The sequence below is a fragment of the Thamnophis elegans genome, chromosome 2 (genome assembly GCF_009769535.1).
Source record: "Thamnophis elegans isolate rThaEle1 chromosome 2, rThaEle1.pri, whole genome shotgun sequence".
Lineage (NCBI taxonomy): Eukaryota > Metazoa > Chordata > Lepidosauria > Squamata > Colubridae > Thamnophis > Thamnophis elegans.
In genome coordinates this window covers 8,383,041-8,407,347 of record NC_045542.1, presented here as the reverse complement: position 1 = coordinate 8,407,347, position 24,307 = coordinate 8,383,041, and the positions used below count along the sequence as shown (strand labels likewise).

The 24,307-nt window shown below is 41.4% G+C and overlaps 1 protein-coding gene across 1 annotated transcript in view; it reads left to right on the top strand.

Annotated features, from left to right (window-relative positions):
• Positions 1–11,081: 11,081 nt before the first annotated feature.
• The window catches only part of HAUS7 (HAUS augmin like complex subunit 7), a 34,620-nt gene continuing 21,394 nt past the window's right edge, over positions 11,082–24,307 (top strand). Inside the window, exons 1-3 of the mRNA XM_032211684.1 lie at positions 11,082–11,225; positions 17,376–17,493; positions 22,251–22,321. Of these exons, the coding sequence (XP_032067575.1) occupies positions 17,417–17,493; positions 22,251–22,321 (148 nt within the window). The 5' untranslated portion in view covers positions 11,082–11,225; positions 17,376–17,416. The remainder of the gene's footprint in view (positions 11,226–17,375; positions 17,494–22,250; positions 22,322–24,307) is intronic.

The window sequence follows — 24,307 nt, the reverse complement described above, 5'->3', positions numbered from 1 at the left end:
AGTGAGTTGTTCCTGGATGCGAGCACCGAAGAGCTAATAGGCATCAGGAATAGTTGCGCAGTTACAGGAGATAATTGCACTCAGCTGGTGGTCATTAGGCTCCTCTCCAGACTATAATAAGGACTGCTTGTGCACACGCCCTCTTGCAGAAGTCAACGCAGGAACTAATGTTGGAGAACAGAATTGGAGCTTGGCAGGCTGGATTGCTGCCAAGACGTATCTGTGTTGGATTGCTGCCAAGACGTATCTGTGCCGGCTTGCTGCCAAGAACCTGTCTGTCTGTTAATAAATTCTGGAATGTATCTTTGACTCGGAGTGTGTTGGTGTGGGAAGAGGGGGGGTCAGAACAGAGTGGTAATTAAAAATTAAGTAATATTATTCATTACATTCATCATATCATAGGCAAAGGCCGATTTATCAGCCTAAATGTACTTTTTTCATGGGGTTGCCCCTGAAAAGTGTTCAGAGACTACAGTTGGTCCAGAATGCAGCTGCGTGAGCGATATTGGGTGTACTTAGGTACACCCATGTTACACCTATCCTCCGCGAGCTGCACTGGCTTCCTATTGGTCTCCGAACGCGCTTCAAGGTGCTAGTTATTACTTTTAAAGCCCTACATGGCTTAGGACCTGGATATCTGAGAGACCGCCTCCTGCCACATACCTCCCAATGACCAATTAGATCTCACAGGTTGGGCCTTCTCTGGGTCCGTCGACGGACAATGCCGGCTGGCGGCTCCTCAGGGGAGGGCCTTCTCTGTAGCTGCTCCGGCCCTGTGGAACGATCTACCCGTAGAGATCCGGACCCTTCCCACTCTCTCGGCCTTCCGAAAAGCCACTAAAACCTGGCCGTTCCGGCAGGCCTGGGGCTGTTGAACACAGTCCAGCCCCACTTAAACGGAATGTCTGGTATGTTGTTTTTTAATTGTATCTCTCTTTATTTTTAATTTTAATTTTTATCTTTCTGTAAGCCGCCCAGAGTCCTATGGGATTTGGGCGACATATAAATTTATTAAATTGGCAATTGCCAATTTATGTTGGAATTTCCTTCTATATAGCTTTTCTCTTGTATCTCCCCCACCCAACTTTTTTTTTTAAAGCACACAGACAGTTTTGCTATTTGTTCACCTTCTCTCTAAGCCAAGCCCCTGCAAGTCACAACTTTTCATAAGATAGTGAGACTAAATGCAGTTTGCAGGAGAGATTATATAGGAGAGAATGTTGTGTGTGAAAGGCATTCTTCTTTCGTCAAACTGAGCTCTTGCTAGCTCTGATTTCTTCCTTTTAGTGACCCCCCTCCGCCTGTCGATTCCTTAGGATCTTGCTCCTCGTGGAATTCCTGACCGGAATGCTCCCTTTCTCCCCACACCCCACTTTCCATTAATATTTCTCTGCCATTCCCTCTTTCTTCAGACATTTTTGAGTCACAGGTGACACTGCCAAGCACTCTGTCTAGACTGAGAGTCATTCCCAGTTATTTGACTTTTCATTTCCTCCCTACTGCAAGTGGGGGAGGCAGAATTCTCCCTCCCTTTAAGCTTGGTTAGCCCATTATACTACTACCACCACTGCTCCATAGGCACAGGGCTGGGCCCCACATTTCACAGGCTGCCCAGCAACAACAGTTTTAGCCTAGGATATGCGAGGTGAAAGCAGTTAAACTAAAAAAAAGTTTAATTTAAGGGAGTGGGGATGGGAAGGCCCAAGACAAATGGTATATAGGTGAAAGAATCGCAAAAAAAAAAATCAGCATGTCAAATGTTACCAGCTATTCATTATAGCTGCTGGTGCACTTTGAAAAGGAGCCTGATCTCCACTCAAGTCTATAACAAGTAGCGGTATCTCTTGCCAATCACACTGAGCAGCATTCCTGGTGACTTTTGCAGTTAAAGGTTTTAGAAAAGGCACTCAACCTCTCTAGGAGGGGTGTGTGTGTGTGTGTGTGCGTGTGTGTGCGCGCGCGCACGTGTGTGTGTGTGCGCGCTGCGACGTGTGTGTGTGGTGTGCATAAGTATAATCTTTAATGTCATTGTACTAAAATACAACAAATTGCATGCGTATGTATAGATATAGATATATAGCAGTGGTGGGTTCTGGATCCCGTTCCAACCAGTACGCCTGCGTCTTAGCGCCTCCATGAGTCTCCGTGACGCTCCAGCTGCTCCGCGGAGTGTCGTGCAGGCACTGTACACGCCGTGCGCGGAAGCCTTAAGAGACAGGTAAGGAGCTCAGGCGGGCGGGTGGCCCGCCGGAGCACCATACCGGAATGATATCCGGTGCTCCGGGCAGGCTCCGGTATGCCGTATCGGGGCGTACCACCTGCAACCCACCACAGACAGACAGACAGAGATAGAGATATAGAAATATAGATGTATAGATGTATAGATGTATAGATGTATAGAGATAGAGAGATAGAGAGATAGAGCAATAGAGAGATAGAGATAGAGAGATATAGAGATATATAGAGATGAGATAGATATAGATATAGATATAGATATAGATATAGATATAGATCTAGATAGATATAGATATAGATATAGATATCGATATAGATATAGATATAGATATAATAGATATAGATATATAGATATAGATATAGATATAGATATAGATATAGATATAGATATAGATATAGATATAGATATAGAGATAGAGATAGAGATAGAGATAGAGATAGAGATAGAGATAGAGATAGAGATAGAGATAGAGATGATAGATATAGAGATAGAGATAGAGATAGAGATAGAGATAGAGATATAGATATAGCTATAGATATAGATATAGATATAGATGATATAGATATAGATCAGTGGTGGGATTCAAATAATTTAACAACTGGTTCTCTGCCCTAATGATTTCTTCCAACAACCAGTTCACCAAACTGCTTAGAAAGTTACCAACCGGTTCTCCCAAAGGTGGTGCGAACTGGCTGAATCCACCACTGATAGATATAAATATAATGTTATAGTATTATATAGATATATAGATATATAGATATATAGATATAGATATAGATATAGCTATAGATATAGATAGATATAGATATAGATATAGATATAGATATAGATATAGATTATAGATATAGATATAGATATAGATATAGATATATAGATATAGATATAGATATAGATATAGATATAGAGATAGAGATAGAGTAGAGATATATAGATGATATAGATATAGATATAGAGATAGAGATAGATGATATATAGATATATAGATATATAGATATAGATATCTAGATATAGATGATATAAGATATAGATTAGATATATAGATATAGATGATATAGTTATATAGGATATAGATATAGATGATATAGTGATATAGATATAGATACTATAGATATAGATATAGATGAGATATAGATATATAGTATAGATATATAGATATAGATGATCTATAGATATGAGATTTTAGCTATATAGATATAGATGATATAGTTATATAGATATAGATATAGATGATATAGATATATGATATATACTGTATATACTCAGTATAAGCCTAGTTTTTCAGCCCACTTTTTGGGCTGAAAAAAGCGCCTCGGCTTATACTCGAGTCAGTGAAAAATTTGCCCGAAAGGAGGAGGAAAAAGGGGCGGGGCATGCCGCTGGGTGACACTCGTGAATGGCCCAGTGCCCCTGGGAGTTTCCCCTCCCTCTGTGTCAGTTTGCCGCGCAGCGCGCACCGCACCATCCCCCCTCCTCACGTTCTAAGGTAATGGCAGGGCTGTCTTACGATTCCCCTTCCTCCCCCTCCTGCCGCTCTGCAACGATGTCCCACCTCCTCCTTGTTAGGCAAGCAGCACATAGCGATGTCCCACCTCCTCTGGTACAGTGATCCAATGATAGGAATCACTGTGCCGTGTGTCATAGGAGGCGGGACATCATCATCACAGCGGGACATCAGCATCATGAGGGGAGTGAAGTATTTCATTGAATACACCGGTATTGTGTGATAATAATTTTTAAAGCAATAGCAATAGCAGTAGACTTATATACCGCCTTCATAGGCCTTTCAGGCCTCTCTAAGCGGTTTACAGAGAGTCAGCATATTGCCCCCAACAATCTGGGTCCTCATTTCACCCACCTCGGAAGGATGGAAGGCTGAGTCAACCCTGAGCCGGTGAGATTTGAACCACTGACCTGCTGATCTAGCAGTAGCCTGCAGTGCTGCATTTAACCACTGCGCCACCTTGGCTCTATTTGTTATGCAGAGCAAATTTTTACAATGGCTACTGTATATTTAATGGGCACAGGCAGGCTGTATATGTTATTCAATGGGCAATGGCATTATTGGTATCTATTTTTATTCTTGAAATTTACCGGTAGCTGCTGCATTTCCCACCCTAGGCTTATACTCGAGTCAATAACTTTTCCAGTTTTTTTGTGGTAAAATTAGGTGCCTCGGCTTATATTCGGGTCGGCCTATACTCGAGTATATACGGGTAGATATAGATATATGGATATGGATATAGCTATAGAGATAGAGATATATATAGATGATATAGATATAGATATAGAGCTATAGATATCGAGATATAGATATAGATGATATAGAGATATAGAGATATAGAGATATAGATTAGATATAGATTAGATATATATAGTATAGATGATATAGTTATATATAGATATAGATGATATAGATCTATGATATATCTAGATATATAGATATATGGATATGGATATAGAGATATATATAGAGATATATATAGATATATATAGATATAGATATAGATATAGATATAGATATAGATATAGATATAGATATAGATATAGATATAGATATAGATATATAGATATAGATATAGATATAGATATAGATATAGATATAGATATAGATATATAGAGATAGAGATAGAGAGATATAGATATAGATAATAGATATCGAGACAGAGATATTTAGATATAGATGTAGATGATGACCAGCTGCAATCCTGTTTTAAAAAGAAGGGAAGGAAGAAGTCAAGCTCTCCTATAAATTATAGGGGAAAGAGCTGCCTGATCTAACACTATCGCTATGCTGCTTAAAAGTTTCCTTCTAGTCAAGGAAGCTCCTAGAGGTTTTGAGGCCGTCTCCATGTAATTTTCTTGGCAAATTGTATGATTTTCTTGTCATTGCGTCCTTCCATAAACCTCTTGGCTTCCTAGATTGAAAGTTGGGTTTTCCTGTTTGTCCCCACCCATCCCAGGACAAATTAAGACCAACCTGCATACACTTCTGAGATAAACCAAGATCCCAGCAGGGGTTCTTATCTAGCAAGATCTTTTATTTTGGTATTTATATGTAACTAAAAATAGCATGCTTTGATGTTCACGATTAATGGTAAAACATTACCTTAGTCCTGCCTCCATTCCAGGAGTTTAAAAGTTCAATTGCATTTAGGTATTATTAATTACTATTTTTAGGTTATGTTGTTTTTTTTGCATTATTTTATATATGTATGTATAAATGTACATGCAAATAATTATGTAATTATTTTAAGCCTTTTTTTAAAAAAAATCAGATTTGCAGTCCACCATAAACAATCTTACTCTTGGAATTATATAAACATCCAACTAAGAAATAACACTAGTTTTTGAGAAAATATGCCCCAGCATCTACTTCCTTTAGGAGAATTGGGAAAGTGGATTTTTATTTTCCTTGGTTCCACCACAAAACCGCGTTCGACTAAAGCGCGCTCAACGAAACCGCGTAGCTGACGTCATCACAAGCGCAACAACAGCGCAGAGAAAAAAGCACACTGTAAACGCTAAAGCTAAAATTAGCCCCTAAGCCTAAACCTAACCCCCTAAACCTAATCCTAAACTAACCCTAAACCTAACCCTTAACCTAACCCTAACCTAACCCTTAACCTAACCCTAAACCTAACCCTAAACCTAACCCTTAACCTAACGCTAAACCTAATCCTAACCCTAACCTAACCCTAAACCTTAACCTAACCCTAAACCTAACCCTTACCTTAACTTGAATCGGCTTGCTTTCAAAGCGCTATTTAAAGCGCCCTTTTTTCTCCGCGGTCGCTGTTGTCGCCCTGCTGATGACGTCAGCGACGCGATTTAATCGGGCGCGGCTTAGTTCGAGCGCAGTTTTGTCGTGCCACGATTTTCCTTTTCATTTCACTGCTATTACATTTTCACTTACAATACTTCCATCTTCCTTCAGGGGGGGTTACATGAGGCAGCACGTGTACAAACAATCATATAAATGAATTTCCCTATAGCCCTCACAGATTTTTTTTTTGGATGGACAACACGAGTCATTTGTTAGGAGTATCTGAAAGAACAAAATTGTTCTCTCCATTTAGACAGATAAGCAATATTTTGGCTGGGTTAAACACTAAATTAAACTGCCGTTTGTGGTTCAATTGGGTGACATCAACAAGAAATGGCTCAGCTGTACAAACACAGTTCTCACCATCTGATAACACCTGTCTTTGTCTTCTATTTATTTATTTTAAATATTTAAACAGCAACCCCCTTGTAACCAACTCTTGGCAACTCACACAAAAAGTAAAAAAGTAAAAAAGTCAGATCTTCCAAACTTTTTGGAAGGCTGGGAGGGTGGAGGCTTGCCAAATTTCAAGGGGCATAGGGTGTTCCATCGGGCAGGGCTGCCACAGAAAGGCTCGCTTCCTAGATCCCATCAGATGGCAATTTATTTATTTAGCGTATGGCGATGGCAATATTTAGAAGGGACTAGTCAGGGCCGGATTTAGATGAAAGAGGCCCTAGGCTATTCCCACTTATGAGGCCCTTTCACCTCCCATTTTTAAGTTTGTAAATTGCATGAGAGACAATAAAATACATCATTACTGTGATAGATATCAATATATATCAATATATATAGCTGGCCCTCCGACGGAGGGCGGCTCTGCTCTGCGGCAAAGGCAGCGAGGCCAGCCGCCTCCCCTGCTGCGTTCAGCTGCCCGGCTTGGCCCCCTTGCCCTCACCTGCCTGGCCGCTGGTGGGCTCCGCGTCGACGGGGCGGCTACTGGGAGCGGCCACGCCTCTCGCCCGACCACCGGTGCCGGGAATGTGGGCGGGCTCCCCAACTGCCGCAGCGCTGGAACGATCTTAACCAATACATTTTTATGTTTGTTTATTAGTCATATGCGTAGAATTTCTCCTTATTTTCGGTTCAGTGTTTTAGTGTTCACTGTTTTAGAATAGTGTAATTTTAATTTTGCTAACAATTTGAATGTAGGCCCCTCTTGATCTTGAGGCTCTAGGCTGAAGCCTAGTTAGCCTATAGGAAAATCCAGCCCTGGGACTAGTACAGAGGGGGTATTCAGCAGGTTCTCACCAGTTCTGGAGAACCGGGTAGCAGAAATTTTGAGTAGTTCGGAGAACCGGTATAAATGCCACCTCTGAGTGGCGCCGCCCCTGAGTCCCAGCTGATCGGGAGGAAACGGGGATTGTGCAGTAACCTTCCCTGGAGTGGGGAAGGAATGGAGATTTTACAATATCCTTCCCCTGCCACGCCCACCAAGCCATACCCACAGAACCGGTAATATATTTTTGGGGGGAATCCCACGCCTGGACTAGTAGCATCCTTATTCTAACTGATCTGACTCGAAGTGCTACTTTTCATTTTTAGGAGAAATTCCTGCAGCCAACTTCCTGATGGACTTAGTTACTGCTGAATAAATGCCAAATCCTGTTTAGAGTTGCACACTACTACAGTACTGAGTCTTAAATCCGCCATTTAGAAAAGATGTTGAAATTGGCTATTATGCTGTACCGGTTTGCTTGATGCGCCCTCTGCTGGCCACTGCAAGTCAGCAACATTAGGACTCCAAAAGGCACTTCGAATGGTCACTCATGCCCTCGTCACGTCAAGGCTCGATTACTGTAATGCGCTCTACATGGGCTGCCCCTGAAGAGTGTGCAGAGACTACAGTTGGTCCAGAATGCAGCCCGCGCGAGCGATATCGGGTGTACCTAGATACCACCCATGTTACACCCATCCTCCGCGAGCTGCACTGGCTTCCTATTGGTCTCCGGACGCGCTTCAAGGTGCTGGTCATCACCTCTAAAGCCCTACATGGCTTAGACCTGGATATCTGAGAGACCGCCTCTTGCCACATACCTCCCAACGGCCGATAAGAACTCACAGGTTGGGCCTCCTCCCGGTGCCGTCGACCGGACAATGCCGGCTGGCGGCCCCTCGGGGAAGGGCCTTCTCTGTAGCTGCTCCGGCCCTGTGGAATGATCTACCAGTAGAGATCCGGACCCTTCCCACTCTCTCGGCCTTCCAAAAGCCACTAAAACCTGGCTATTCTGGCAGGCCTGGGGCTGTTGACCTCATGAACAAGGTCCAGCCCTACCTAGATGGAATGTATGGTGTGTTGTTTTTAAATTTGTTTCTCTTTTTCTATTTTGAACTCTTATCTTTTATCTTGTTTTTGTAAGCCGCCTGGAGTCCTACGGGATTGGGCGGCATATAAATGTCTAAATTACTAAATTACTAATTAAACTACAATGACAAATGAGCTAAATAGATATATAATATGAATTTCAGGAAAATCCTGTCCTTGTCTGTGAGCATATATGTAGAGCATGATACATAAATCTGGATTTTTTTGCTGAGATTGCATAATTACAATTTTAAGCAACATTAGCCAGCGTGGTCCTGGTAAGGAGGAGTTGTCAGTACAGCTAGTCCTCAACTTACAACAGTTGACTTAGTGACTGTTCAAAGTTACAATGGCACTGAAAAAAGACACTCATGACCATTTTCTGACAAGCAAAGTCAACGGAGAAACCAGATTCACTTTATAAACATGTTACTTACACTAACTTAACAACTGCAGTGATTCACTTAACAAATGTGTGCAAGAAAAGTTGTAAAATGGGACACGCCTCACTAATAAATTTCTCACTTAGCAACATAATTTTTGGGCTCAGCTGTGGCCATAACTTGAGGCCTGCCTGTAATGGGAGGGGAGTTTGTAATGTAGGAAGTTAGCACCTAGAAGAATGAATATCCTGGGAAATATTGAAAAGGCAGAATATTATATTTCCCTGGATAAGAAATGGAGAAACATGTTTTTAGGTAGGAAATAGACTCACTCTTAATAGCCCCCACCTTTGTCAATAGGCCATTAAAAACCCTGGGCTAGTCTACTCTGTATAACAAAGGTAGGATTAGTCTTCCACAGAAACTCGCCCGCAATGCACCTGGGAAAATTACATTAGGCAGCAAGGCAACCAAAACTCAAAGCACAGCCTAAAGAGTTGCCCCTGCATGGTCCCATGGGAGTCTGACAACCAATGAGAATACAGGATCAAGATCAAAGCCAGAGAGGGCATAAAACCAGGATCTCTCAGCATCTCCGCCTCTTTTCTTCTCCACTCAACATCTTGAAGCACGTGGTCCCCCCTTTTCTGTTCCAGAACTCAAGCCATGAGATCCTGTCCATCATTAACCATCTTTCCAACCAACCTCCATGTTTCCAGTGTCTTTTTCCCCCCACTTGGAACTGAACCCAGAAGGACATTTCTTCCAACAGTAGTGTGTCTACTTCTGTGTGTGGGAAGTTATCATCCAGCCCTCTCCCAGAAAATGAAATATCCTAGGAAATATTGAAAAGGCAGAATATTTCTCTGGATATGAAAAGAAACATGTTTTAAAGGACAGAATAGTTGCCTGTAGCTTCCTGCCCATCCCCACTTTCTCAATGGACCATTGAGAGGGCCAGGCTAGTCCACTTTACATAATAAAGGCTTCTCCACTGCAGCCCCAGGGGGGGATGGGAGTAAAGGCATGATAATGTTGGAACTTTACTCAACTGACCACAGGCAACTGAGAATTCATCCATACCTGGATTCAAAACACAGCCTAGAGAGTAGCCCCTGCATGGCCTCATGGAGTCTGACAACCAATGAGAATACATTTCTTACACAGGAACAGGAACAGAGAGGTGGGACTAAACAGGGTATAAAAAGCCTAGCAAGCCCCTCCTTCAGCCCTTCTCTTCTTCTCCACCACATTGAAGCATGTGATCCCCCCCTTCTGGTCAGGGCTCAAGCCATGTGGTCCTGTCCAACAATAAACCATCTTTCCAAGCAGCCTCCATGTCTCCAGTGTCTTCTTCCCACTTGGAGCTGAACCCAGAAGGACATTTCTTTCATCAGTTGTTGTACCGTTATCAGCTCGTTCAGAATACACACAAACTGTGCGCTTGTGAATATAACTGAACCAATTCTTCACTGCTTTGTGTCCCATTTTATGCGCGCCCTTGTCATCTGGGAACTGGTTTTTCTTGCACGTCTGTATGCATTCTAACAGAAACAGGACTGGGGGGAAAAAAATAGCCCGCAGTCACGAAGGATTCAACCTCACCTCCTACCTAGCTCTTGTGGGAAGTTATCACCCAAGCCCTCTCCAGAAAATGAAATATCCTAGGAAATATTGAAAAGGCAGAATGTTTCTCTGGATGTGAAAAAAAAGAAACATGTTTTAAAAGACAGAACAGTTGCCTGTAGCTTCCTGCCCATCCCCACTTTGTCAATGGGCCATTGAGAAGGCCAAGCTAGTCCCTTTACATAATAAAGGCTTCTCCACTGCAGCTGCAGGGGGAAGGAATGTTGGAACTTTACTCAACTGAGCACAAGGCATCTGAGAATTCATCCACACCTGGATTCAAAACACAGCCTAGAGAGTAGCCCTGCATGGCCCCATGGGAGTCTGACAACCAATGAGAATACATTTCTTACACAGGAACAGGAAACAGAGAGGTGGGCTGAACAGGTTATAAAAAGCCTAGCAAGCCCCTCCCTCAGCCCTTCTCTTCTTCTCCACCAACATTGAAGCATGTGATCACCTTTTCTGTTCAGGGCTCAACCCATGTGGTCCTGTCCACCAATAAACCATCTTTCCAAGCAGTCTCCATGTCTCCAGTGTCTTTTTTCCCCACTTGGAGCTGAACCCAGAAGGACATTTCTTTCATCACTCTGCAATCCCGCTCTTTTACTATCTCTAGCAGCGTCCTACTCTCCTCCATAACCTACTAAGACTCCCTAATCAAAACAAGGAGATATTTGCCTTCCAGCAGAACTGCCTATCCTTTTGCAAGAGCGGCGGATTCCATTCTGTCCTATCAGCTTCGAGGCCGCCGAGCCGACCAACCAATAAAAGCGGCGTGTGGGCGGGGCCTAGCCGCGCGCGGGGAAGATGGCGGCCGGCGGCGTTATGGCGATCTATGGGCGGCTGAAGGTGGTTTGTTTTTGGCAGAGCGGGGTGGGCGAGATCTAATTGTTCGCGTACAAGGAATTGGGGAGTGGGGGGCCGGCGGCGATATTGCTCCGTGTCGCCTCGGTGTAGGGGTAAGGGCTACCTGCTTTGGGGAGGTGGGTCCCGGGCAGGAGTCGCCATCTGCGCAGCGTGTAAAAAATTCCAATGCAAAAAAAATAGCAAAATGGTGCAAATGCAAATAGATGCATCTGGGAGCTGCCTGTTCTTTTATCGTGATGCGCAGTGGCGGCGGTCCTTTTTTTGACACACGACCGTTTAGACGCGAGTTTTCCTGTTTAGATTTCAAATTCAAACAAAGTAGGTGGACTGGAGTGGTCTCCAACCTTGCCAACTTTTAAGACCTGTGGACTTCAACTCCCAGAGTTCCTCAGCCAGCTTTGCTGGCTGAGGAACTCTGGGAGTTGAAGTCCACAGGTCTTAAAGTTGCCAAGGTTGGAGACTAGGACCTAACTGTTTCAAAATGCTAATGTTCTTGGCTTGTTAAAGATCCCCTGGAAAATGTGCGTCTCTAATTTGCTTCCTGGAGATTGCTTTATTTTATTTTTAAATTTTTATTTTAAACACATCAACAAAAACAAACACATGACTTAAAACAACGTAGGAACAAGAAGTTCCATCGTATATCTACAGCAGTTCAGTATCGGTTTCTTTACAGTTAGTGTTTTCCCTTCTATACATTTCTATCTTGCATTCATGGTCCCCTTATTCGTTATCCATTTTTATGTACTATTCTATATTTATTTATACTTAGCTATTTATAAAATATTGTTTACCTATATTGTGTTTTATAGTCATACTATCATTTATTCTCTTACATACAATTATAGGTATACATTCACATAGTTATTCTTTTTCTTTGCCATTCTTATACTTTTTGTTATTCCATTTAAAAGGTTATAATATACAGTTTGGGTTGCTTGTTTACCATCCCTAGGGCCTGTTGTAACACCACCTTATTTTCCCTTTTCTGGAGATTGCTTTAAAAAGGAAGGTCAGATTCCCGAGTATTGATTGATGGCGTTACGAACCTCCACGTTCGGAGGCAGTGTATCACAAAATACTGCTTATGTGGAGCACTGGTAGGAGCAATTATTTTTAGATGTAGGTACCTTGGTTATGAAAACTGGGTTCTAGTTTAGCTATCATTCTTTTCTAAGTTATGGCACACGTTATTAATCCATGTTGGATAAAAGAGCTAATTTCTTTGCCTACTGTGCTTATATTATGGTCTTTGGTATATTTATTCTGCAGTAACTTACATTCCACTGAATGTGATGAAATTTGCTCCATGAAAAAACAGCCTTGCAACCTGATCTTCTGCATGTTACTTAGAAGTAAATGTTGAGTTTTATTGTACGTAGAATCCTAACAGTCTTTCCCCTGAATAACCATGCATAGAAAGAAAGCATTGGATTATGGCTGTGAAAACTCAGTGTGGCTGCTTATACTTGAAAAAGAATAGATGTTGTACGGAGGACATCATGACTTTCCTGGAATTCTTGAACTTTTATTTAATATAGACTTCTTGCACTACATTGATGTTTAAGATTTCTTTCTTTGTTTACCCTAAATGCGTTCCCTAATACAAGGTTGTGCTTCAGAAAAAAGTACCTTGCTTCTTTTTATGCATCTGTTAGAATACAATACACTACTTCAACTCAGTATAAATAGAATAAAATAAGTTGACCTCACATTTCAGAACAGTATATATTTGTTTCTGAGTTCTTGGACTACTAATATTGCTACCGTTTACATCCTGACTCTGTGTATTGAAAGATTTCCAATGGTTGTAATACAAATTGAACCCTAGAGACCAATTCCTCTGTCTTTTCAAAATACCTAGGAAGCAAAAAACTGTATGAGGTTAAGAAATCTGGAAAACAGATGTGGAGTGAATGCAATATTGTAGGAGTAAACTCATTCCAGCAAATGTTAATGGCACTGGAGTAGTGTTGGCATATTTTAGGTTAAATGATTTCCACATTTACCCATAAATTTGAGGGTGACATGGAAGATTTCCACTATGCCCTATACTTTTTAAAAATAATTACCACACAAATAGATATTGATTTATTTATTGATTTATTTATTACATTTATATGCCGCCCTTTTCCCCGAAGGGGACTCAGGGCGGCTCATAATTCAATCAGGGAAGGAGGTACAGACAGGGGGATAAAAAAGACGAGACATAACAATACAAAATTTAAAAACACACAACAACCATACCATTCGAGAAGGGGGCAAAACTCTTTAGCCCCAGGCCTGTCGGAACAGCCAGGTTTTTAAGGGCTTTGCGGAAGGCCTGGAGGGTGGTGAGGGTTCGAATCTCCACGAGGGGAGCTCGTTCCAGAGGGTCGGAGCAGCCACAGAGAAGGCTCTCCTCCGGGTAGTCGCCAGTCGGCATTGGCCGGCGGATGGAATTCGGAGGAGGCCTAATCTGTGGGATCTGATCGGTCTATTGGAGGTAATTGGCAGCAGGTGGTCTCTCAAGTACCCAGGTCCAGTACCATGAAGATATGATAAACTATATCAGTGTCATTAAATTCATAGGTTGGAAAAGTTGAAGTCTTAACCTCCTCCTAGAAGCCATCTACAGTAGATCTTCATACTTTGGACCTGCCTTCTTATCACACTGATTTGATGGATCTTGCTGTTGTAACATATCTTCTGGAAGTGCCCTGTGGAAGAAATATGCTTCTGGGTTAAGTCCAAGTAGGAAGAAAGGGCACTGGAAAGAAACATGGTGACTGGTTTGGAAAGATGATGGTTTAATGATGAACAGGATCTCGTGGTTTGAGGTCCTGGGCAAAAAGAGGAAGATGCTGAGAGTGCAGGGGGTTTTATGCCCTCTCTGGGCTTTTGAATTTGAGTTTGTATTCTGATTGGGTTGACAGACTCCCATGGGGTCATGCAGGGGTATTTTTTTTTCAAAGAATTTTTTTTAATTCTCTTAGATACCATTTTAGTATACATTCACATGATTGTTCTTCTTTACATTTATCATTCTTATACTATACATTTATTATTTCATTTAATAGGTTACAATATACAATTTGGGTTGCTTTATTTACCATCCCTTCCTCCTGTTGTAACACCACCTTGTTTTCCCTTTCTTTTCTCCCTCCCTCCCTTCTCTGCTTCCTTCCTTCCTCCTCTCCTTCCCCTTCCTTCTTCTCTTCCCTTTCTCCTACTCCTATACTTTCCCTTCCTACCCTCTCTCCTTCTCTTTCTCTCCCTTCCTTCCTCCTCTCCTTCCCCTTCCTTCTTCCCTTCCCTTTCTCCTACTCCTACTCTTCCCCTTCCTACCCTCTCTCCTTCTCTTTCTCTCCCTTCCTTCCCTTTCTCCTACTCCTATTCTTCCTTCTTCCCCTTCCTACCCTCTCTCCTTCTCTTTCTCTCCCTTCCTTCCTCCTCTCCTTTCCCTTTCTTTTTCTCTCCCTTTCTCCTACTCCTATTTTTTCCTTCCTACCCTCTCTCCTTCTCTTTCCCTTTCTTCCTCCTCTCCTTCCCCTTCCTTCTTCTCTTCCCTTTCTCCTACTCCTATTTTTTCCTTCCTACCCTCTCTCCTTCTCTTTCCCTTCCTTCCTCCTCTCCTTCCCCTTCCTTCTTCTCTTCCCTTTCTCCTACTTCTATTCTTCCCCTTCCTACCCTCTCTCCTTCTCTTTCTCTCCCTTCCTTCCTCCTCTCCTTCCCCTTCCTTTCTCCTCTCCTTCTCTTTCCTTCTTCCTTTACCTCTCCCCTACCTCCTATTCTTCCTCTTCCCCTTCCTACCCTCTCTCCTTCTCTTTCTGTTATGCAGGGGTAATTTTGTAGTCCCAGGCTTGGTTGAGCCTTGCTGGGTGATGATGTAATGACGGGGCTTTGGCAATTCCTACTATGGCTCTGCTGAAGGAGGGAGATCTTTGTTGAGTAGAACAGACTGGCCCAGGCATTAATGACCCATTGACAAAGGGGGGGGGGGGGAGTTACTGCCCTCCCTTTTAGGAGAAATATTCCTGATTCTGCCTTTTTAATATTACCTAAAATATCTCATTTTCCTAGGAGAGGGGTGGGTGCTAACTTCCTACGGCCTCCCCTGATGTCCTTCCCGTACCTCAAGTGAGGTATGAAGGACATAGGACTCCTGTAGTCTTTATTCTTAAAAGTTGTTTCAAAAAATCTATAGTGCCACTTTCTGGCAGGGGTAGATGGAGGCCAAAATCGCATCCTTTTCCACTCCTTGGCAAGACAGACTAATCTCACTGGAGATAAATAAATCAGTTTTTAAAAGAGAAAAAGTATATAAAATCTGGGTTTTTTTTAATAGATGTAATAGTCACATGCCAAAACCTTCAGTGGCAAAGAGTTATAGTGCTGTTAATTGCTATTTCAGTCGTAAGTCAGAAAGGATTTTTCACATTAAAATGTTAAAAGATGATAAGGCTTTAGGCAGATCTCCAGATGATGCTGGTCTGATCCTTGTTTTACAAGGCAAGTCTGCTATGAAGAGATTCTTAGTTGAATAGAGAAGTAACAGACAAATTATTAGGCTTAAGTAGTGCCGTAAGTCAAAATAAAAATAACCCTTTACAATCTTTCTAACTAAACATTTTTACCTACAGTATTAACAATATTCATTTTAAATGGCATATAATCAACGCTGTAGCCATGGGAAGCAAATGGAAAGTGTTTTTTTTTAAATATTTTTTATTTCCATTTTCATAACATACACTCACATGTATACTATACATAGCCAGTATCATATAGTATTAAATAATAATTACATCAGTTCCTCTTGTCAACAACGCCCAGAAAAATAAACACCCATTATAGCTCTTCTGCTCTCCATACACCTCTTTCTTCTACCTCTCTCCAACTTTCTAATCTTCCCTCCATCATCCTTTCCTACTCTATTTCCCCATCCTTTCTCCTTCTCCTCTCTCTACATTCCACTCCTCCTTATCCTCATCCTCCTCATCTTCTCTCCCCTTACCCTCTCTCCTATCCCTCTCTTCCCATCTTTCTTCTCCCTTCTGTTTCCCACTCCTTCTCTCATTGGTGTATTTCCGCTTCATATCAATATGCTTAACATATCCTAGTTATAAAGAGAAAATAATAATAATAGTAATGAAAATATAAGAGAAGACAGTATACATGTGAAGTCAAATTACATTAAAATCTAACACGTCTCGTCAAACCTGATATATATCCCTCCCCCCAACCCCACCCCAGCCTTCCCTCCTCCGACTTCCCAGAACCCGTACACAGTATAGATTTTTAACAAAAAAATTGTAAAAAATAATAAAAAATTTATAACCTCTTTACATTGAACTTAGCTCCTCCTTGCTAAGCTAACTTTAAACAATTTAAATCGTTCCTGATCTTAATCATAAGCTATCTGGAATTCTTAGTCCCGTATTTATTTTGTATATAATCAATCCATTTTTCCAGTCTCGTTTATATCTCTCGTTTGAGTGGTCCTTAAGATATGCAGATATTTTTAGCCATCTCGGCTAAATTTGTGACTTTCAATGTCCATTCTTGAATTGTAGGCAAGTCTTCCTTCTTCCAGTGTTGCGCCACCAACAATCTTGCTGCAGTTATTAAAGTTTAAAAACAATAAAAACATGAACAAACAGATTTGCCTCTGTCAGTTTTTCCTGAACTTCCTCTGCAGATCCCTGAATATCCCAGTCAGTTAATTCTGAGGCTGCTGAGGAGATGGAAAGAGCTCTCTGTCTCTCTTCTCAGCCTTTGTTCCCAATTTTTTTTTATTTTTTAAAGTTGTCTAGCAAAAAGAGAGGGATTGGGAATGACTGCCCTGCTGACATGATTAAAAGTCATGCCTCAGTCATCTTGAATCTTAATTGAAGCTGAGAAGTGGCAAAACAGCCAGCAAATGCAGAATCGGAGGCTTACTATTTACGTAAGCATTTACCATTTATGATTCTGCCTATTTTTACACAGTAAGAAAAGGCAAAGAATTTAATTTCTTAAGATCAGTCTGGGAGAGGAGGGTGAGAAAACAAAGTATTTTTGGTGGTTGGAGATCCTAGCAGCAATTCAAGAAGTACGGGGGGAATGCATAGAACGAAACGAAATATTCCAGACTTTATTCTCCATTATCCTCAGGAACTGGGCTGCCCTGCACTAGAGGGTGTATACCCTGTCAGATGCTGAAGACATACAAAATTGCTATCCGCCCTTCATCTCTTCCGCTTGGACATATTGGAATGGATCTCTGTGTCAGGTAAGGGTACTCACATTGAAGCCTTATTCCCTGATATGTTATTCTAGCAGTACTGTCAGAATGTCTTTTGCAAACTCAGTGAATCTAAGGATCTGACAGTACGAGCTCAGAAGCGAGGGAGGAAGGGAGGGAGAAATAGATGTTTTTTTCACTCCTTCACAGAGAAAAAAACTTTATAGCAATAGCAGTTAGACTTATATACCGCTTCATAGGGCTTTCAGCCCTCTCTAAGCGGTTTACAGAGCCAGCCGGAGTCAGCCAGTCAACAATCCGGGTCCTCATTTTACCCACTCGGAAGGATGGAAGGCTGAGTCAACCTTGAGCCAGTGAGATTTGAACAGCCGAACTGCAGTCCAGCTGAAGTAGCCTGCAGTGCTGCTTTTAACCACTGCGCCACCTCAGCTCTTTATAGTCTGCTTTGTTAAATATCTCCACAAAACCCCTGTATAAGGTCATCCACCAGTTCAGAGTCCCCGTATCATTAATATAAGATATATTCAGTTGTTTATACAACTTGACCCAAGTGATGATGTCTCAATATCTGTGCCTATTCAGGTCTGAATTGGGAGGAACAGTCTCAGGCTCAAGAAGGGGTGGCTGGTAATTATGAGGCTCCCTGGATTGAGATTTTTCATATGTGATCTATTGATCCCACAGACAATTTGTTTTTGGGTATGCTGGTTTGTTTTCTTTACGAGAATGCTTCTCTTTTTTTTCCCTCTTCTTTTTATTATTTCTTGCTTTTAAAATATAACATGTCCAGAATCTGGGAGTTTGTCAGCCTCTAAATAGCAATAGCAGTTAGACTTATATACCGCTTCATAGGGCTTTCAGCCCTCTCTAAGAGGTTTACAGAGTCAGCCTATTGCCCTCAACAACAATCCGGGTCCTCATTTTACCCACCTCGGAAGGATGGAAGGCTGAGTCAAACCTTGAGCCAGGTGAGATTTGAACAGCCGAACTGCAGATAGCAATCAGCTGAAGTAGCCTGCAGTGCTGCACTCTAACCACTGCACCACCTCGCGCAAATAATACATCATTCCTTTTAGAGAAACATGACTGTAGAGTTGAGGAGGCCCTACATATAATGCCTCTATAGCCCCTTCTTTGCCACGCCTGTTTTTAGCCTTTCAAGTGCTGGGAGGTAAAGGAGAAAGTTTCTGATCACAGATTCCTTTGCTGATAAAGAATTATCTCTGCAGTCGTGGGAGCAGGAGACTGAAAAAATCCTGTGACTCTTAGGATGCTTTGCTGGAGATCATAAGATTGCGATTTTAGCATTTTCTTTCCCTGACAAGCCAGAGTCATTTATTATTAATAGTAAAAGAAACAGCTCTTGAAACCGTTATTGCTTCTTTCTTTGTGATCCTAAAATGTATATGATTTGACCTACTTTTAAGGGTGGTGTTAGTTTCATTTCACGTATGTGTTCCATTTCCAGTTCTGATCAAATGACAGGTGTGCCCTTTGAAGCTTACTTTCCTTGATTATACATGTTAGTAAGGAGGTTAGTTTAGGGAGTTGTAACAAATGTTGAGATTAGCTATAGCAAAAAAAATCACACGTTGCAGAAAACAGTTTGTAGAAATTAAGAGTAGCTAATCAAAAATAATTTACACTAATTTTTACTTCATTGGGCCCAGCTAGTGATAGCATCTAGCTAACGCTGACTGATCTTGAAAAGCTATGTGGGTCAGATTTGATTGTTATTTGGATGGGAGATGAATATAGGTTAGACTATAAAAAAGGGAAAACTTCTTGGAAGAAGGAAATGCCAACCATTTCCATAATATTGTCAAGAAACCTATACAGGTAATCCTCATAACCATTCGTTCAGCAAGCATCCAGTTATGATTGTGCTGAACAAATGGTCCTTATGATTGGTCCTTGGAGTTCCATTGAAGAGCCGAGGTGGCACAGTGGTTAGAGTGCAGCACTGCAGGCTACTTCAGCTGACTGCAGTTCAGCAGTTCAAATCTCACGGCTCAAGGTTGACTCAGCCTTCCATCCTTCCGAGGTGGGTAAAATGAGGACCCGGATTGTTGGGGGCAATATGCTGACTCTGTAAACCGCTTAGAGAGGGCTGAAAGCCCTATGAAGCGGTATATAAGTCTAACTGCTATAGCATGCCTGTAGCCATGTAATCACAACTTGGGATCTTGGCACGCGACTCACAATTTCAACAATATAGTGATCTGGCTGGCCTTTCACAAACAAAATCAAAAGGTGGGGAGCACGAGGTTGGAAATTGAACCACGTGAGATCTTTGCTTAATAGAGTTGCTTCAAAACCATAAGATGGATGGCAAATAGATAATAAATTAATAATAGCAACCAGAACTGCTGGACCATGTTTGACTGCGCCCTCTGATTTAGAAAGAGCTGGCAAATATAGTTTGCTCCCGTGTAACCCAGTATCAACCCATTTTGTAAATGAAATAAAGAAGAACTGAAGTTTTGTACTACCTCTAGGCCATTTATGTGGGGTTTTTTTTTTTTTAGTTAGTTGGCATTTAAAGTCTCTTGATAAGAAATGGCAGGAAGAGACTATGACAAATAGAAGGTTTAAATGGTATTGAAGTATTTACCGTATTTTTCGGAGTATAACACGCACCAAGGTTTTGAAGAGGCAAATTTTAAAAAAGTACGTAGGTAGATATAGGGATAGAGAGGGAGAGAAGAGAGAGAAATAGAGTAGTAGGTAGGGGGAGAGAGAGTAGTTAGGGAGGGACGGATGGAAAGAGAGAGAGTAGGTCAGTAGAGGAGAGAGAGACAGAGAAATAGAAAGAGAGAGAGGGAAATACAGTAGATACGGAGGGAGAGAGTAGGTAGGTTGGTAGGTAGGTAGAAGGATAGAGAAATATAGAGAGAAATACAGTAGATAGGTAGGGAGAGAGAGAGCAGTTAGGTAGGTAGGTAGAAAAAGGGATAGAGAGAGAAAAATACAGTAGGGAGGTAGGGAGAGAGAGTGTGTAGATAGGTAGGAAGAGGGATATAGAGAGGGAAAAAAATACAGTAGATAGGTAGGGAGAGAGATTAGGTAGGTAGATAAAGGGATATATATAGAGAGTGTGAAATAGAGATAGAGAAATACAGTAGGTAGGCAGGGAGAGTGTGTGTGTAGGTAGGTAGGTAGGGAGGGGGATACAGAGAGAGAAATAGAGCTACAGAGAAATGCAGTGGATTGGTAGGTGTTTCTGCTGGCACAGCACTTGATCAATGTAATTCTCATCAATCAGTTAAAGAGCTTTCCAAAGGGGAAAAAGGTTTTGCACTCTGCAAACCTCCCCAAAACAGCCCATTTTTCATGAAAACGGGCCCTTCCCCCCCCCCAAAGAAGGCATGAATAGCCTTTGGGGGGCTTGCAGAGTGTTCCTGGGGTGTGGCAAAAATGAGCAAAAAACAGCCTGTTTTTTGTCAAAAAAATTGCATGCATAGCCTTATGGAGGCTTATAGAGTGCTGCTAGGGGCTGGGGGGGGCAAAAAATAGCCCATTTTTGCTCATTTCTGCCCTCCCCAGCCCCCAGGAGCTCTCTGAAAGCCTAAGGGTATGCACAGCCATTTTGGTGAAGGGCGGGGCTTCAGGAGGCCAAAATGTTGTATTCAGTGTATAAGACGCACCCAGATTTTCAGCCTCTTTTTGAAGGAAGAAGTTGTGTCTTATACTCTGAAAATACAGTAAATTATTAAAGAGGCAGAATAGCTTTTTGCCTTGTAGAAATATATGAAAATTAAGGCAGATTCTTCCTGTGTAAGTTCTCCCTAGATACTATATGGGGTTATAATAGTTTGGTGGAATCCAATCTTTAAAAAAATGCATATTTGGAGTTTCGATTGTAGGAATGTTTTATAACAAGAGTAATTGCCTGTGTCCCTTTGTTCTGGCCAATCTTCCTCTGACTGCTCTCTTCATTCTATGCTAAGGGTTTTCCCCCTTGTTAGATTGAAAATCCATGGGTAGAACTAGATTTTACAATAACTTGTTTTGAAATCATTATACGAAATGATCATCATCGCTATTCAAAAAATAGATGTCTAAATGGTTGGCTATTGCTCTTTGAAAAGGCAGGTATATTATTGTACCTTTTCACCTTTTTTTATCTCTGAATAATTTCAATTATGAAAAGGTGTGAAGTTTTTACAATATTCTGACAAGGCTATTAAAGTTTTTTTCCCCATTAGTTTATAATATAAAATACAAAATAAAATAGTGGGAAAATAAGGGAAAGGTAAACTGTAGGTCAAAGAGAAAAAAGAAAGAAAAGGTGTTGACTTGTGGCTCCCTTTGGTGCATTAGAATAAGGTAATAGCATCAAACTTCCATTTTTTACTTTTACATATGCAGTAAAATAAACCAGCCACTTCTATAACAACAAGCCTATCTAATCGATAAAACCCAAAAATCAAAGTTTCTTTTTTTTTTTCACCTCAAGCACAAAGTCCAGAAGCAGTTTCCAGGTAGAAACTAAAGTAATTGTGTTTTTTTCTTTAATCAAAGCAGTCAATTCGGCCATCTCTGCATCAGCTTTTGTAAGCATTCATCCATTGTGGGGATTAAAGCATCCTTCCATTTTTGTGCACGCAGTAATCTTGCTGCTGTCGACATATATAATATCAACGTTGCAATTTCCCCCCCCCCCCCCAATCTTTTATCCATTAAAACCCAAAAGAAAAGCTTCTGGTTTTATCTTTATATTCACTTTGCCAATCTCCTGTATATTGCTTTGCTTTGAAAGTTTATTTTGCATTCCCTTGCAGTGTGTACCCACCTCTTCGAGAGCAGTTTTCATCTTTCAATAAGGAATCACAATCAGATTTAAAGATAAAAGGTATACTGTATATTTAGTGGTCCTATTAAGTGGATTAATAAATGATCTCTATCATTCTATCAGGGCTGTGGGTGGAAAGGTGGGCAGAATAAGACTATATAGACCAGTGGTAGTCAACCTTTTTCTACCTACCATCCACTAATGGATCTTTCTTGATGGAAAAATTTGCTTACTGCCCACAGGTTTTTGCCCAAGTGCGGAATATTTTTTAGAAAGGAGGGTGTTTTTTAAAAAAAAGATATGTATGTACATTTATCTTTTTGTTTTGTATTGTGCTGATAAATAAATAAGGGAGACTAATATAGATCTATTTCAAGCTATTTAGCTCTCATCAGCTAGCCATACCCTTACTGGGATATGAACCTGGGCTGTATTACATATTAGGCAGATGTGTTAACCACTAAGCCACAAGGTTCTCCTCCTTATCAGCTGAGCCAGGGAAATAGGTATGTATTTAGTGTCACAACCCCTGGTATGCCCAAATATGGGAGGAAGCCTACTGCTTCCTTTCTCTGTCTATCGGCTCGTCACAAGAGACTATCCAGACAGAAACCCAACATTTTTACTATTGCCTTTGTTACATTTGTGTTGTATTTGTGCTGATAAATAAATAAGAGAGACTAGTATAGATCTATTTCAAGCTATTTAGCTCTCATCAGCTAGCCATACCCTTACTGGGATTTGAACCTGGGCTGTATTACATATTAGGCAGATGTGTTAACCACTAAAGCCTTATCTTTTATTTCTACTTTATGCATGTTTATAATGTTTTTAACTTTATAAAGTTAATTAGAAAACAATAAAGTAAATTGAAATTAGCTTACTAGTGATTAATGAGATCGTTGAAGCTGATGCTGCGAGACTAAATATTTGATATCTGGTTCGATTTCGTAAGGAACAAACGAAGGTCTCCTCTTTTGGTGATATTCAGGCTGTTTCTCTGTTTGCTCATAATATGATTAACAGCACTAAAGCCTGATTCTACAAGATATGTGGTAGCTTCTGCCTGTCCCTGCTATCAGTTTCCACTCCTCCCCTTCCTCTTCCCACGGGTTTGCTTGTTTGCGTGCACCGCGCACTTTGGTTATTGATGTGTGCGCTCGCGCCTGCCGACTCGTTCAAAAGGAGGCTTTAACCTCTGAAGTCCCTACCGCCCACCTGGAACCCCGAAACGCCCACTAGTGGGTGGTAGGGACCAGGTTGATGACCCATGATATAGAGATTCAAATTCAAACTCTGCAGGATCAAAGCCTTTTGTCAAAAAGACACACACACACACAGACACCAAAAAAAGACACTGTGATAATGCAATTCCGTTTGTATCTGCACACAGTGTCACAATGTTCATAGAAAAGGAATGAAATCAAATGGGAAATTACAAAGTGGAAGAGCCAGTTTGCTCTAGTCTAGTGGATAAAGCAGAAGGCTAGAAACCAGGATTCTATGAGTTCTAGTCCCACCTCAAACCCGAAACTGGTTGGGGGATCTATTTCTCAGCTCAACCTACCATACAAGGTTGTGGAGAAAATAAGAGAAAGAAGCATTATGTGTGTTCAACTGCAATTATTGTTTAAAATAATAAAGTCAGGAAATAAATAAAATGGGACAGCATTGTTTTCCTCAATTGGTACCCTAGACATCTCTTGTACATTCTTGTCATATATCTATAAACAGCCTGGAGACTAAGTCTAATAGCAATAGCAACAGCAATTAGACTTATATACCGCTTCATAGGGCTTTCAGCCCTCTCTAAGCGGTTTACAGAGTCAGCATATTGCCCCCAACAATCCGGGTCCTCATTTTACCCACCTCGGAAGGATGGAAGGCTGAGTCAACCCTGAGCCAGTGAGATTTGAACAGCCGAACTGCAGTCAGCTGAAGTAGCCTGCAGTGCTGCACTCTAACCACTGCGCCACCTTGGCTCTAATGTGCTGGGCAGAATAGAATACAGAATATGAAATTGGAAGGGACCTTGGAGTCCAACCC